The sequence below is a fragment of the Artemia sp. Qi Xiang Cuo genome, chromosome 1 (assembly GCF_049724085.1).
Source record: "Artemia sp. Qi Xiang Cuo chromosome 1, ASM4972408v1, whole genome shotgun sequence".
NCBI classification, from domain to species: domain Eukaryota; kingdom Metazoa; phylum Arthropoda; class Branchiopoda; order Anostraca; family Artemiidae; genus Artemia; species Artemia sp. Qi Xiang Cuo.
In genome coordinates, this window is record NC_142794.1 from 106,409,080 (window position 1) to 106,422,505 (window position 13,426).

Sequence of the window (13,426 nt, forward strand, 5' to 3'; positions counted from 1 at the left end):
AATATTCCGGGCACCCTCGGGGTCCAATTTGTATTTCTGAGGGGCCTGAAACGTTTCCCTGAGGAATTATTTCATGTGTCGGTGCCTGTAATAGGTATTCAGACGTATGAGGTTCCGTAGGCATATTTAATTATTTACATCTGGTTGACTGTGCCATGGATTGTTACGGTGACTGGGGTAACCTATGTCAGTGCCACGTACTGGTATTGATTGTAAATGCCACCGATTGGCAAAATTTTTAATTCTTTTTGTCGCATTTTTGTGATTTCCGTAGGATATTCTTGAAGTTTCCTGGCTGTGTTGAGTATTTGGGTTTTCAAATAGGTCTTTAATTTATCTATTTGGAAGAGGGGTATAAAAATTTTGTTGGTACGCATTGTAAGGTACTGATTGGCGCAATCTTCCCTGGCTATAGCCTAATGCATCCCCGGCGCTAAAATTTGTTCTTCCGAACACATGGTTGCTATAATTTTGCCTATTGCCGACAGCAATTCTTGATATGCGGTTGGGGACATAATGGCACTCTCTCGCGATATGCCCAACACGATTACAATTATAGCACCTTATTACTGTAGGGTTATTTTCGTGATTGGATTGTTTGATAGGCTGAAAACGTACTGTTGTCTGCCTAGCGGGTTCTTGCGCTTTATTTCTTTGTGGCACTGGGGAGTCATCCCTTGAAAAGAAATTGGGGGACGCCTGATCGCTCTTGAACTTTATGTTCGCATTTGAATTGCCTAGGCTATTTACTTTTGCTTTACTGTGATTTGCGACCATCGTGTCGACTTCGATCAATCGCTCTACCTCCTGAACTGCGAGATCCAACGTCTGAATATTTTTGGATATTACCACTCTATATAGTTTTGGGGGTAGCCCTTGCAAAAAGGTATTTAGTATTACTTTTTCATACAGTTGCCCCGAACCACTTCAGTATTTTGCCTCTACAGAAATGTGTATATTATCAAGGTATTCTCTTATATTTTGTGAAAAGTCAAAACTCACTGTTCCGTGTTTTAATTTATTTATAGAACTGGTTTCTATAAACCTATCTTTAAATGCTTTTAACAAGTAATCAACCGTATTTATTGGCAAGTTGGCGTTATTGCCTATGGTATGTTGTATCTGTTTTACAGAGGTTAAGGCCTGGCCTTTTAATCGTAGTAGAAGCATGTTGACTAACGCTCCTAGGTCTGTTTTTGTTAGTCGTACAAACTGGGCCAATTGGATATTGAATTCGTCAATATCTGATTGACCATTGTACTCTGGTATAGATTTGACCATTTCTATATTTTTCATGACCAATTTCTGCACTATTAATAACTAGTTAAGGTAGTCTGACATATTTTTTTGCATTTTAATCAAGGTAAAATAAATTTTATTTTTTCATTTAAGATATTACCGGGGAGGATACTCCATTGGGATTTTTTAAAAGATTTCCCTGTCGTAGCTTAGTGGTTGTAGGCCAAATAACTTTACATATATGTCTGTATCTTTCTAATAATTGAATTGAAATTATAAGGTTTATACCGTAATTAGTCCGCAAGTATTCTTCCAATTTCCGACCGTGCCATTTGTAGCAATAAAAAAATTGTATTTGTAGCGATGAAAAATTTGGCTGGCTATACTAAATGTGGTACTAAATACTGACCGCGTCAAAGGCGATATTATTCCCAAAGGTGATGAACTTACACCTTGTAATTTCTCCGATAGCACCGCTTATAGCGCTTAAGATTATGCCAACAAGGCCTGTGCCACCCTCAACTATTGAGTGAAAATAAAATGTACAGCCATGTAAACGTGACCTCTTTTTCTTGAGCTATCTGGAGATCCGAGTCTCTGGGAACGTTACCTTGGAGATTTTGCAAACTAATTACCTATTACTAGGTTGAATCCAGACATATAAAATTAAATAAACACAGATAAAAAAAGCAATAGATTTATTGAAACTTACATATTTAGGTGAATAGCAGTGGGTCACTCCAAATGACAATAATGGTGACCGAGATACAACATGAAAGGCTTGCAAGGATTGTGCGCCAAAAATTCTGTCTAAGCGGTCCTGATTCTACATTACGAATATCCTCAAAAAGCATTTTTACCCCACTATCAAAGGTAGCTCTTCAGTTCTGCGCTGTAAGAACTGGCTCATAATTGGCCCAAGTGGTCCAAGGATGCGAACCTTTCGTCCAATACTGTTTCTTAACTATTTTTGATGATTTAGGCGTTCACACGGTTCCTATCGTTTAAACTTCCTTAGAAATATTGTACGTAGCACCTTTTTTATTGCTCACTGTCTTAGCAAAATCTAAAGCTTGGATAGCGCCGTTCTTTGTCTGGGGGTGACTGCACTTTTTCTCTTTGCTGATTAAGGACTTTTCATTTTCGAAACTAGGTTTAACTTAATTAGAGGAAGTCGGAATTATATTTAAAATTGAAGGAACTTTGGTATTTTAAATACATTGCCTTTTACTCACGGCACACAGCATATCACAGTTCGTGCTAACGAACTGTAAGTAAGGAGCGACCCGGCTCAATAGTAACTGACACTCTAAAAAGGGACTTTGATACCAATAGATACCTCAAAGTAATCGAATTTTTATGCTGGTTTTAAATATATAAGTTTCATCAAGTTTAGTTTACCCATCAAAAGTTACAAGCCTGAGAAAATTTGCCTTATTTTCGAAAAAAGGGGGAAACACCCCCTAAAAATTATAAAATCTCATTGAAAATCTCACCATAAGATTCAGCAATTCAGGTAATTCTACTGTAGAGGTTTCAAGCTCCTATCTGCAAAAATGTGGATTTTCGCATTTTTTGCCAAAAGAAAGATCACGGATGCGTTTTTATTCGTTTGTTGTTTTTGTTGTTTTTTTTTTTTTTTTTTTTTAGGGGTGATCGTATCGACCACAGTTCATATAATTATCCAGTATAATCATTCCCTGTCTCACCCATTATAAAAACCCGGACCGGGGTGCGAGTGCTCCAGAGAACGTAGAAACATAAGCTGCGTCAGATCTTTTCACGGGTAGACAAGTCAGACGCGAAAGAATCGGAAACAAGTGGAAACCCGCTATTAATAACTGCACGAAGAAGTGGGAGGAGCTTTTTTTTCGCACCGAGAACGAAGACCAGAAATGATCTGCGATAAGCTTACTGGATAATTATATGAACTGTGGTATCGACCCAGTGGTCCTTGAATGTCGTGAGAGGGCTCATTTGAACAGAAATTAAAAGTTCCAGAGCCCTTTTTAAGCGACGAAAAAAATTGGAGGGCAACTAGGCCCTCTCCCACACCCATTTTTTTCTCAAAGTCACCGGATCAAAATTTTGAGATAGCCATTTTTTTCAGCATAGTCGAAAAATTTAAAAACTATGTCTTTGAAGACGACTCAGTGTACCAGAGTCCCCGGGGGAAGGGCTGAAAGTTATGAACTTTGTCTGTTGTCTTAGATAATTTCGGAGATTACACTTCCTTTCCATGACGATAAAATAAAAGTTCGAAATAGGGATAAAATCCTTTTTAATAGACAGTGTATAATAAATTTCACAAAAAATACCAGATATTTCGGTCATATATACAGTGACCGTCATTAGTAGTACTACTGATGACGGTCACTGTATATGTGACCGAAATATCTGGTATGCTTTGTGAAATTTATTATACACTGTCTATTAAAAAGGATTTTATCCCTATTTTGGAGTTTTATTTTATTGCCTATTTTCAAACAGTTCGTGGTAACGAACTGTAAGTAAGGAGCGACCCGGCTCAATATTAACCAAAAATCTAAAAACGGAATTGAAAAAAAACGGCCTTAAAAAAAATTCGCCTTATTTTCGAAAAAAGGGGGAAACACCCCATAAAAGTGATATAGTCGTAATGAAAATCAAACCATCAGATTCAGCGTATCAGAAAACCCTACTGTAGAGGTTTCAAGCTCCTATCTGTAAAAGTGTGTATTTTTAGTGGGTATTAAAAGTGTGTAAAACAAATTTTTATTTTTAGCCAGAAGAAAGATCACGGATGCGTGTTTATTTGTTGTTGTCTTTCCAGGGGTGATCGTATCGATCCATTGTTCCCAGAATATTGCGAGAGGACTCACTCAATCGGAAATTAAAAGTTCTAGTGCCCTTTTTAAGTGAACAAAAAATTGGAGGGCAACTACGCTCACTTCAACCCCCACGCTCATTTTTTTCCCCAAATCACACATTCAAAATTTTGAGATTGCCATTTTGTTCAGCATAGTCGAAAATCTAATAAATATATCTTAACAAAAAATTGGAGGGCAACTACGCTCATTTCAACTCCCATGCTCATTTTTTCTCAAAGTCATCCGATCAAAATTTTGAGATTGCCATTTTGTTCAGCATAGTCAAAAATCTAATAAATATATCTTTGAGGATGACTTAATCCCGCACAGTCCCTGAGGGAAGGGTTGCAAGTTATGAACTTTGCCCATTGTTTACATACAGTATTGGTTATTGGGAAGTATACAGACGTTTTCAGGAGGTATTTTTTTCTGGCGAGGGGGGGGGGGGGTCAGGGAGGGAGATATATGGGAGGATCCCTCTATGGAGGATGTTTTTTATGGGGGAAGGGACGTTTCTTTGAAGGGGCCGCCGGATTTCCCAGCATTGTTTAAAAAACAACCAGAAATTTAATAAAAGAAACAAATTGTTTCAACTCAAAGTATGGAGCAACATTAAAACTTAAAACGAACAGAAATTATTACAAATATGAAGGGGTTCACCCCCTAGTCAATACCTCGCTCTTTACGCTAAATTTTTTTTTATTACTTTGAAAAAACTATCTATTCTAATTAAATGACCTTTTTGATTCAGGGGTCATTCTTAAGAATTGGAACAAAATTCGAACTTTAGCGTAAAGAGCAAGGTATTGACCAGGGGTTGAACCCCCTCATATACTGAGGAATTTCTGTTCGTTTTAAGTTTTAATGTTGCTCCTTACTTTCATTTGAAAAAACTTGTTTTTTTATTTAATTTACATATAGTATTGGTAATTGGGATATATACAGACGTTTTTAAGGGGGATTTTTTCTAGGGGTGGGGGTCGGAGGGAGAAGTTTACGCAGGAGGATCTTTCCATGGAGGAATTTTTTATGGGAGAAGAGAAGTGGTACTTGATTTCCCAGAATTATTTGAAAAGGAATCAGAAATTAAATGAAAAAAACAAGTTTTTTTCAACTGAAAGTAAGGAGCAACATTAAAACTTATAACGAACATAAAATATTACGTATATAAGGGGATTGCCCCTCCTCAATAGCTTGCTCTTACGCTAAAGTTTTTTTCTCAACTTTGAAAAGAGTTTACTATTCTAATTAAACAGCCTTATGATTCACAAGTCATTCCAAAGTAAATGGAATAAAAATCAAAATTAGGTTATTATAAGGTTATTATTACATAAAAAAAATGCAAAATAATATGCAAATTTCGTTTTAATTATTCATGTAGGGTGAGCCAAATTCAAAACCAGTATTAATTCAAAAAAGTTCAGAAATTAAATAAAAAAACAAGCTTTTTAACTGAAAGTAAGGAGTGACATTACAACTTAAAACGAACAAAAATTATTCCGTATATGAAAGGGGCTGTCCCCTCCTCTACGCCCCGTTCTTTACGCTAAAGTTTCACTTTTTCTCACAACTCTACTTTTTAAAGCAATAAAAACTTTAGCGTAAAGAGTGGTGCGTTGAGGAGGTGACAGCCCCTTTCATATGCGGGATAATTTCTGTTTGTTTTAAATTTTATTGTCGCTCCTTAGTTTCAGTTAGAAAAAACTTTTTTTTTATTTAATATATATGTTTATATAATGCAACGCCCTCTTTCCCTTTCTTTTTCTGACTCTATATAATACATTAGTTTCTCCTTATGAACTAAGCTTTGCAATGATTAATCTCTCTCTATAAAATAAATATGACCACCTACAGAAGCTTTGTGACCATTTGATTGGAAGTGAGTGACGAACATTTCAGCATTGGCGTCCTTGCTTTGCATTTTGTGCCAGTTTCTAGTTCAGGTTATAAATAAAGAATCTTTGTTTCTGTATTCAAGGCCAGGTCTAGTTGGAGTTTGATTTTGCTCGACTCTTAAAATTCTCGCTTGCTGTAAGCTTTTGGCTTCATATTCTACTTCTTCTATTCATAACACTTTCCCGATGCTTGGAAGCGAGCCTATGTTCGCGTAATACCCAAAGTTAAAGGACCTAAGACATGTGATCAGTTAAGACCTATTTCGATCACACCAAACTTTGCTAAAGTTGCAGAATCTTTCATATATCGTGAACTTCTCACGGAAATTTCAACGTCACTTGACCCCTTCCAGTATGGTTGCTTGAAGGGATGCAGCACGCCTGTTTATTTAGTACGGCTTTATCACCTAGTAGTTGAATGGTTGGAGTTTGGAAGCTCGTTTGTAGATTTACTTCTGGTAGACTACCAAAAGGCATTTGATTTGATTAAGCACCCTCTTGCCGCCAAGAATCTCAAGTCAATGGGTGCCCGTAAGCACATCCTCCAATTAGTAGTTGATTTCTTACGTCACAGGTATCAAAAAGTGTACGCCCTTTTTCCCGGTGATATTGAATCGGAATGGGTGGAAATTACATGTGGCGCCCCCCAAGGTACCAAATTAGCAGCTCTTCTTTTCCTGGCTGTTATCAACTATGTACTTTCTGACTTTGACGATCGTTTTAAATTCGTCGATGATTTGTCTGCGCTTCTTAAATACCACGTAAAGGATTCGCATGCTGTAGCCCAGTTCGACCCAAATTTTTTCGATCAGTTTAAATCACAGTGTACTGCGAATAGTCTTCAAATTAATGAGAATAAATCAGAGGTTTTGAGGTTAATCCCACTTAAACGTGATTTTACCTACCACGTGACTTTGTTCCCTTTTGCTTCGTTCGTGAATTTCTTGTGTGTCACCGTTAGTGTGGACTGTTCTTTCCCTACTCATATACAAGAGCGGGCTAAAAATGGAAATTATACTATGCGGACACAGGTGGCGATGCGTCGCCTAGGTTTTTCAGTTTATCAGCTGAAAACAGCGTACCTCACTTTTATTCGACCCATCCTTGAATATGCGTGTCCCGTCTGGGGCCCACAAGTTCATCACATAGATTACTTAAGTGATGATTTGGAGGGGATCCAGAAACGAGCTGTAAAGATCATTCTTTGCGACAAATATGCAGATTACAGCTCCGCTCTGAAGTCACTTGAAATACCAAGCCTTCGCGATCGCCGTTTTCAGCTGATGATTCGTTTTGGCCAGTTTTTATTGTCTAGTCCTGTACATAGGACAATATTACCACCTAAAATGCCTGTCCGCGCAAATACCAGAAGCAAAAGCAAACTTATGCCCGTATCGTGCCGCACAAACAGACTTAGTAACTCCTTTGTTCCTTTTTTTACAAGTGCTTTTAATAAAATGTAGAGAAGTGTTTTCATGTAAAAAATGTTTTCATGTAAAAAACAGCGCCTTATAGTGCATTTTTTTTTTTAATTTGTCTATGACAGCTGTTTTCATTAAAATGATTCTGATTCTGAGAAATGAATTTTTCTGACTCACCAATAAGCCTAGTTCCATATTTGCTGGTTGATCGCCCTATGTCTAGCGCTTGTATTGTATCATCTTATTCGTTAGTGACAGAATCCAATTGAACTTCGAGCGTGAGTTTTTTTTTTTGTACCTCGGTACAGTCAATAATCCAAGAAAGAATAGTGAAGGTATTGCTGATTCCTACCATTTTTTTGTGATCAATTTCTGAACTGAGAACTTCCTCCAATGTTTTTTTTTTCTTTCACCAAGTTCCACAGCCTCAGACCGGGGAAAATAAGTAACTTCGATTTTTTCAGCCGCATCGTCTTCTATTCAGATTCCGATATTTGTCAAGAATGGACCAGCGGGAACTTCCTCAAGTGATGTCTGAAATTTTACTTCGATTTCACCGCAGTTGATTGTCTGTATTTATTTGAGTCAATAAAAAAAATTGAAAAGCTCGAAACAAATTCAGAAACTTTTATAGGAAACCTAACTATAACCTATTAAAGTTAAAAGGCAATTTCAAAACTATATTCTTCTTTGCTTCTTGCAGCCAATTTGCTACAGCTTAGCTCAGTTCAGTTAAGTTCCGTTTATAAGCATACATCAAAAGAAAAGAGAGTAAGAACCCCAAAAGTAGAGAGCAAGCACAAACAAGTAGAGATTCATTACATAGTAATGCCGCTAATTTTTATATACATATATCTGAGTATAACTCAGTATCTCTAGAACTCACGTGGCTCCAATACTCCAATCTTGTAGGAAAGACCACTTACCAGGACTGTCCTCCAACGCACACAAACAAAATTTAATCAGGTAAAAATACAAAAAGTTTGCATATTAACATCGCCCTTCAGAGTTTCAAAGTTTACAATGTTCATCGCCCTTCAGGATAACTCATCTTTTTATCATATATACTTAAAAATTAATGATAGATTTTATTTTATCCCTTAGTTTATTATCATTTCCTCGTTTATCAATTACAAATTATTGAGTATTCAATCAATTTTTTTAAAGTTTACTACCCTTTAACAAAAACCCTTTCTGATCAAATTTTCCCCTTAAAAGTAAGATTCTGCCTAGACTTTGGGAGTCTAAACTATCAAATCATGTACTTGGACAACTAGGACATCTGCTGAACTTTTCTGATGAACGTCTTTAGCAGTGTCAGAATACATGACACGAGGTGGCTGCGACTGAGAAGCACTAAAACAAGAGGCACCACTGAAGACAGACTAAAGAAACTAAGGCCACTAAAGTGGCACTAAAGGCCACTGAAGGCACTAAGCTATCTTTCTTCTCGACACGAAGTGGGTCGTGACAGGGCCTTCTAAAGTTTTCTTTGAATTTCCTAGCCGTAACTATTTTTGAATATCAAATAGATAGATTTCTTGCACAATCTTTGGCCTAATCTTAGCATCGGTTTCGTTCATCAGTTCCTCACTGTGATGGCTTAGGATGTAAGTAGCTCGAAAATCAGAGTCAAATTTGTAATACCTTTCATCTTTCTTTCTTTTAAACAAACTTCACACACAAGCTTTATTCTAATCAAATAAAAAAAACAAGTTTTTTTAACTGAAAGTAAGGAGCGACATTAAAACTTAAAACGATCAGAAATTATTCCGTACATGAAAGGAACTGTCCCCTCCTCAACCCCTATCTCTTTACGCTAAAGTTTGACTCTGTCTCACAACTTTATCTCTTAAAACACTAAAAAAAACGAGGGGGGTTGAACCCCCTACGTTAAAGAGCGAGGGGTTGAGTAGGGGGCAGCCCCCTTCAAATACGGAATAATTTGTGTCCGTTTTAAGTTTTAATGTTACTCCTTACTTTCAGTTAAAAAAGATTATTTTTTTTAGTTTAATTTTCGAACAGTTTTAAATTAATGCAGGTTTTGATTTTGGCTCACCGTACATGAATAATTAAAACATAATTTTCATATTCATTTTACTTTTATTTGGTTAAATGGCTTCCTCGAAAGTCCTTTAATTTTATTTACGAACGTTTTTATTAGTAATAAAAGTACGTAACTTACGAATTACCTTACGTAACGAACTTCTATATTCATATATTTTTAATACGTATATTAGGGGGTTTGCCCCCTAGTCAATACCTTGCTCTTTACGCTAAAGTTCGAATTTTGTTCCAATTCTTTAAAAAAGACACCTTAATCACAAAGGCCGTTAATTAGAATAAATAGATCTTATGAAAGTACTAAAAAATCTTTGGCGAAAAAAGCAAGGTATTGACTAGGGGGTGAACCCAGATCATATACGTAGTAATTATTGTTCGCTTTAAGTTATGATCTGCTCCTTACTTTCAGTTGAAAAACTTGTTTTTTTATATTTCATTTCTGATCGTTTTTTTTAATAATACTGGGAAATACGGCGCCTCCTTCATAGCAATGTCCTTTCCCCACGAAAACTTCCTCCATAGAAAGATCCTCCCACGTAAATCCCCCCCCTAGCATAAAAAAAATGAGCGTAGGAGGTGGCCTAGTTGCCCACCATTTTTTTGCTCACTTAAAAAGGGCATTAGAACTTTTAATTTCCATTCAAATGAGCCCTCTTGCGATATTCTATGACCACTGGGTCAATACGATCACCCCTGGGAAAAAAACAAAAAAAAAAAGAATTAAAACGCATTTGTGATATTTGTTCTGACAAAAAATACAAAATTCCACATTTTTAAAGATAGGAGCTTGAAACCTCTACAGTAGGGTTCTCTGATATTCTGAATCTGATGGTGTGATTTTTATTAAGGTTCTATCTCTTTTAGCAGGTTTTTCTTCCTTTTTTCGAAAATCGGGCAAATTTTCTCAGGCCCGTAACTTTTGATTGGTAGGACTAAACTTGAAGAAACTTATATATTTGAAATCAGCATAAAAATTTGATTCTTTTGATGTATCAATTGGTTTCAAAATTCCGGTTTTTAGAGTTTAGGTTACTATTGAGCCGGATCGCTCTTACTTTTTGTTTGTTACCACGAACTGTTGGATTATGTCGTTTTTCCTTTTTTCTGCAGACATTTACATGCAATGATGATTTCAACAAATAAAATAGTGGTTCAAGCGTCCTTTTACGTTCAAATGCAGAATCACACTAATTCAAATTACAATTCCTAGATCGCTAAGAAACTTGATTCCCTATAAACTTCCCTCACTCTTGACAAACTGGTTTGGTCTGAATTTATTTCGAGGTGTGTGTGTATTAAAGAATTTTCTTTTGGAGTAGCAGTACAACCCAGGTTACTGAGCTTTCTGCCTTTTTTTTTTTTTTTTTTTTTTTTTTTTTTTTTTTTTTTTTTTAAATAAGTATATTTCCGCCAAGCAGCGAATCAAAAACTTTTTTCTTTCCCTTGCAGTTTTAATTCTTCATACCCTCGGTTATATGATTTGTCATAAGGCTTTTGAGAATAAGCGAAAGAAGTCTAATTCTAAAAAAGCCAATACCAATTCAGGTTATATATCAACACATTAGGGGGGTGGGGGTAAATTTTGTTTCTGATGTAAATGGTATGTAAGTTTAAACTTTACCCCCCCCCACCTAATGTGCAAATATATACCCTGAATTGGTATATATAGGGGTTGGGGTAAAATTCATTTCCAACAAAAATGATTAGGCCAATTATATCTGGAAATAGCATAAAAAAGGCATTGAGTAGTATGTTTAATTTATGGCTAAACAAATACCATATATATATATATATATATATATATATATATATATATATATATATATATATATATATATATATATATATATATATATATATATATATATATATATATATATATATATATATATATATATATATATATATATATATATATATATATATATATATATATATACAATAGAACCATTTGGAAGAAGATAAGAGATAAAATCTAGGGCACAAAATATTTTGAAAGTTCACAAAAGCAAGAAAGAATCCATTTATATTATAAAATTACAAATTAAAATAATTAATATTTCTACAGTTTACAAAAAAGAATCCTGTAAGATTAAAAAAGGCAAAAATTAGACAAAAATAATAAAATGATACCTGCAAGAGTAGGTTTAGTATGTTTTCCAGTTTCCTTTTTAACTTCCCCAACTATACGTACTGGTGAATCCATAGTAACTGACAAACTATACAAAATCGTTTCCGCAAAAAAAAAAAGGAACGCCGCTCTCACTGTATTCTGTATCCACAGAGCAGAACTGTTTTCCTGTCCATTGTTCCAAAACGACAAAAACAACCCAAAATGCTCACTGTAACATTAAATCGGACTTAAAATAAAGAAGCTTATTTTAGACCATGCACCAGATGAATAAAATCCAATTCACAGTCATTACTCCATGATATCTCATGATGAGAATTTTCACTAAGGGGCTTGGCATTACTTGTCATGGGTATACAAATTTGTTCTTTGGTTCCTTCTTAAGTGCTTCCAAGCCTGCCTCCAATTTGTCCTCCCATAGGTCCATGCATTTGCTCTCGCCTCTGCCAATTCATGAAAATGTAAGGGGGTAACATTTTTTAAATATAAATAAATATGGGACATGGAAATGAATTTTTTCATGGTAAGGCTGTGGAGTAATAAAAATTTTATTAGTTTGAATGCGACGTTTCCACTTTTGTTGTTTCACGGCCTTTCAAGATGCTAGTTGAGTCACATTTGTTGTTACCACCTCCCTAAACTCTTAAACACCACTTTAAGTAGAGATCAAACTCACGGACCAACCACATTTGGTTAGACTCGATACCACTTTTTGAATGATATTAAATCGAAAGGGGTGTAATGTGTTCATGCTAGTAATGTTTGAGAGGGGATGGAGGAACATCAGACTCCACGGTTCTTCAATTACGTAAACGATAAGGTACTTATCAGTTATATAAGAAACACTCGAGAATTTGTGACGCGCTCGTAAGACAAAAACTAGTCAAGCAACTTTTTTAACAAGACAATGCAAACAATATTTCTGAATAGTTTTTTTGAAGCTGAGGGGCAAAAAAAAGGTACTTAGGTTAAGTTGAGTTACGTATGTAATATACTACGCTCTGAGTGACCCCCCTTCCAAAATTCATTGTGTTAGTTTTCATAATTTTGCTATTAAAGTATAATATTCTCATTATATTTTGTTTTATTTCATTAGCATTAACCAAACTTCACTTTTTGAGTCTTTGTTATATAACCAATAAGTAACGACGATAATTAGTGCACAATCCAGATGAGTAAAAGAAACTACTAAACATTTTCTAGCCTTTTTAATAGGCTATTTTCATAATATTACCCTCCCCCAATTGGATACAACGACCTAAAAATACAATTTTAGATTCATTATGTGCAAACTAATTTTCAAATCACTTAAATACCAAACTTGATAGAAACTAAACAAGAATAAAATTAGTATTAGCCATACTCTGATTCAAGGTAGTCATCCGTTCATTTAAAATGATCTTTGAACAATGAGGAGTAGAAATATATTTATTGTGTCTCTATTAATCTCAGGGCGTAGGCTTGCGCCCTTATGTCCTGTTGTCATCTAAACCAACACACAAACCCCCAAGAGAGAAATGTACAATCCTCATCTTTTCTACAAATGTTTCCTAGAGGCGTCAGTTCACGGAAAAATTGGAAAAGAGGAGTAGTATATTTTAAAACATAGGGGAGAGAGTCAATTTACTTTATTTTTAATCAAAGCCTGAAAAAATAATGTTCCTGGTTTAAGGTGTCAGGCAACGAAATCTGTGCGAGGTCAAGTGCTCCTCTAATGCCCCAGTCCATGCCCCTAGTATTTCTCCTGATAGCTGAGACTAGACCCCGGCGCCGCGCCGGTGGATCGACCGAACGCCGCCGACGAGGGGTTCAGTTGAACGCCGCCGA

General features: G+C 35.7%; 1 protein-coding gene across 1 annotated transcript in view; it reads right to left on the reverse strand.

Annotated features, from left to right (window-relative positions):
• The window catches only part of LOC148957071 (uncharacterized), a 151,658-nt gene extending 139,984 nt beyond the window's left edge, over positions 1–11,674 (reverse strand). Inside the window, exon 1 of the mRNA XM_089097478.1 lies at positions 11,602–11,674. Within this exon, the coding sequence (XP_088953604.1) occupies positions 11,602–11,674 (73 nt within the window). The remainder of the gene's footprint in view (positions 1–11,601) is intronic.
• Positions 11,675–13,426: the final 1,752 nt, after the last annotated feature.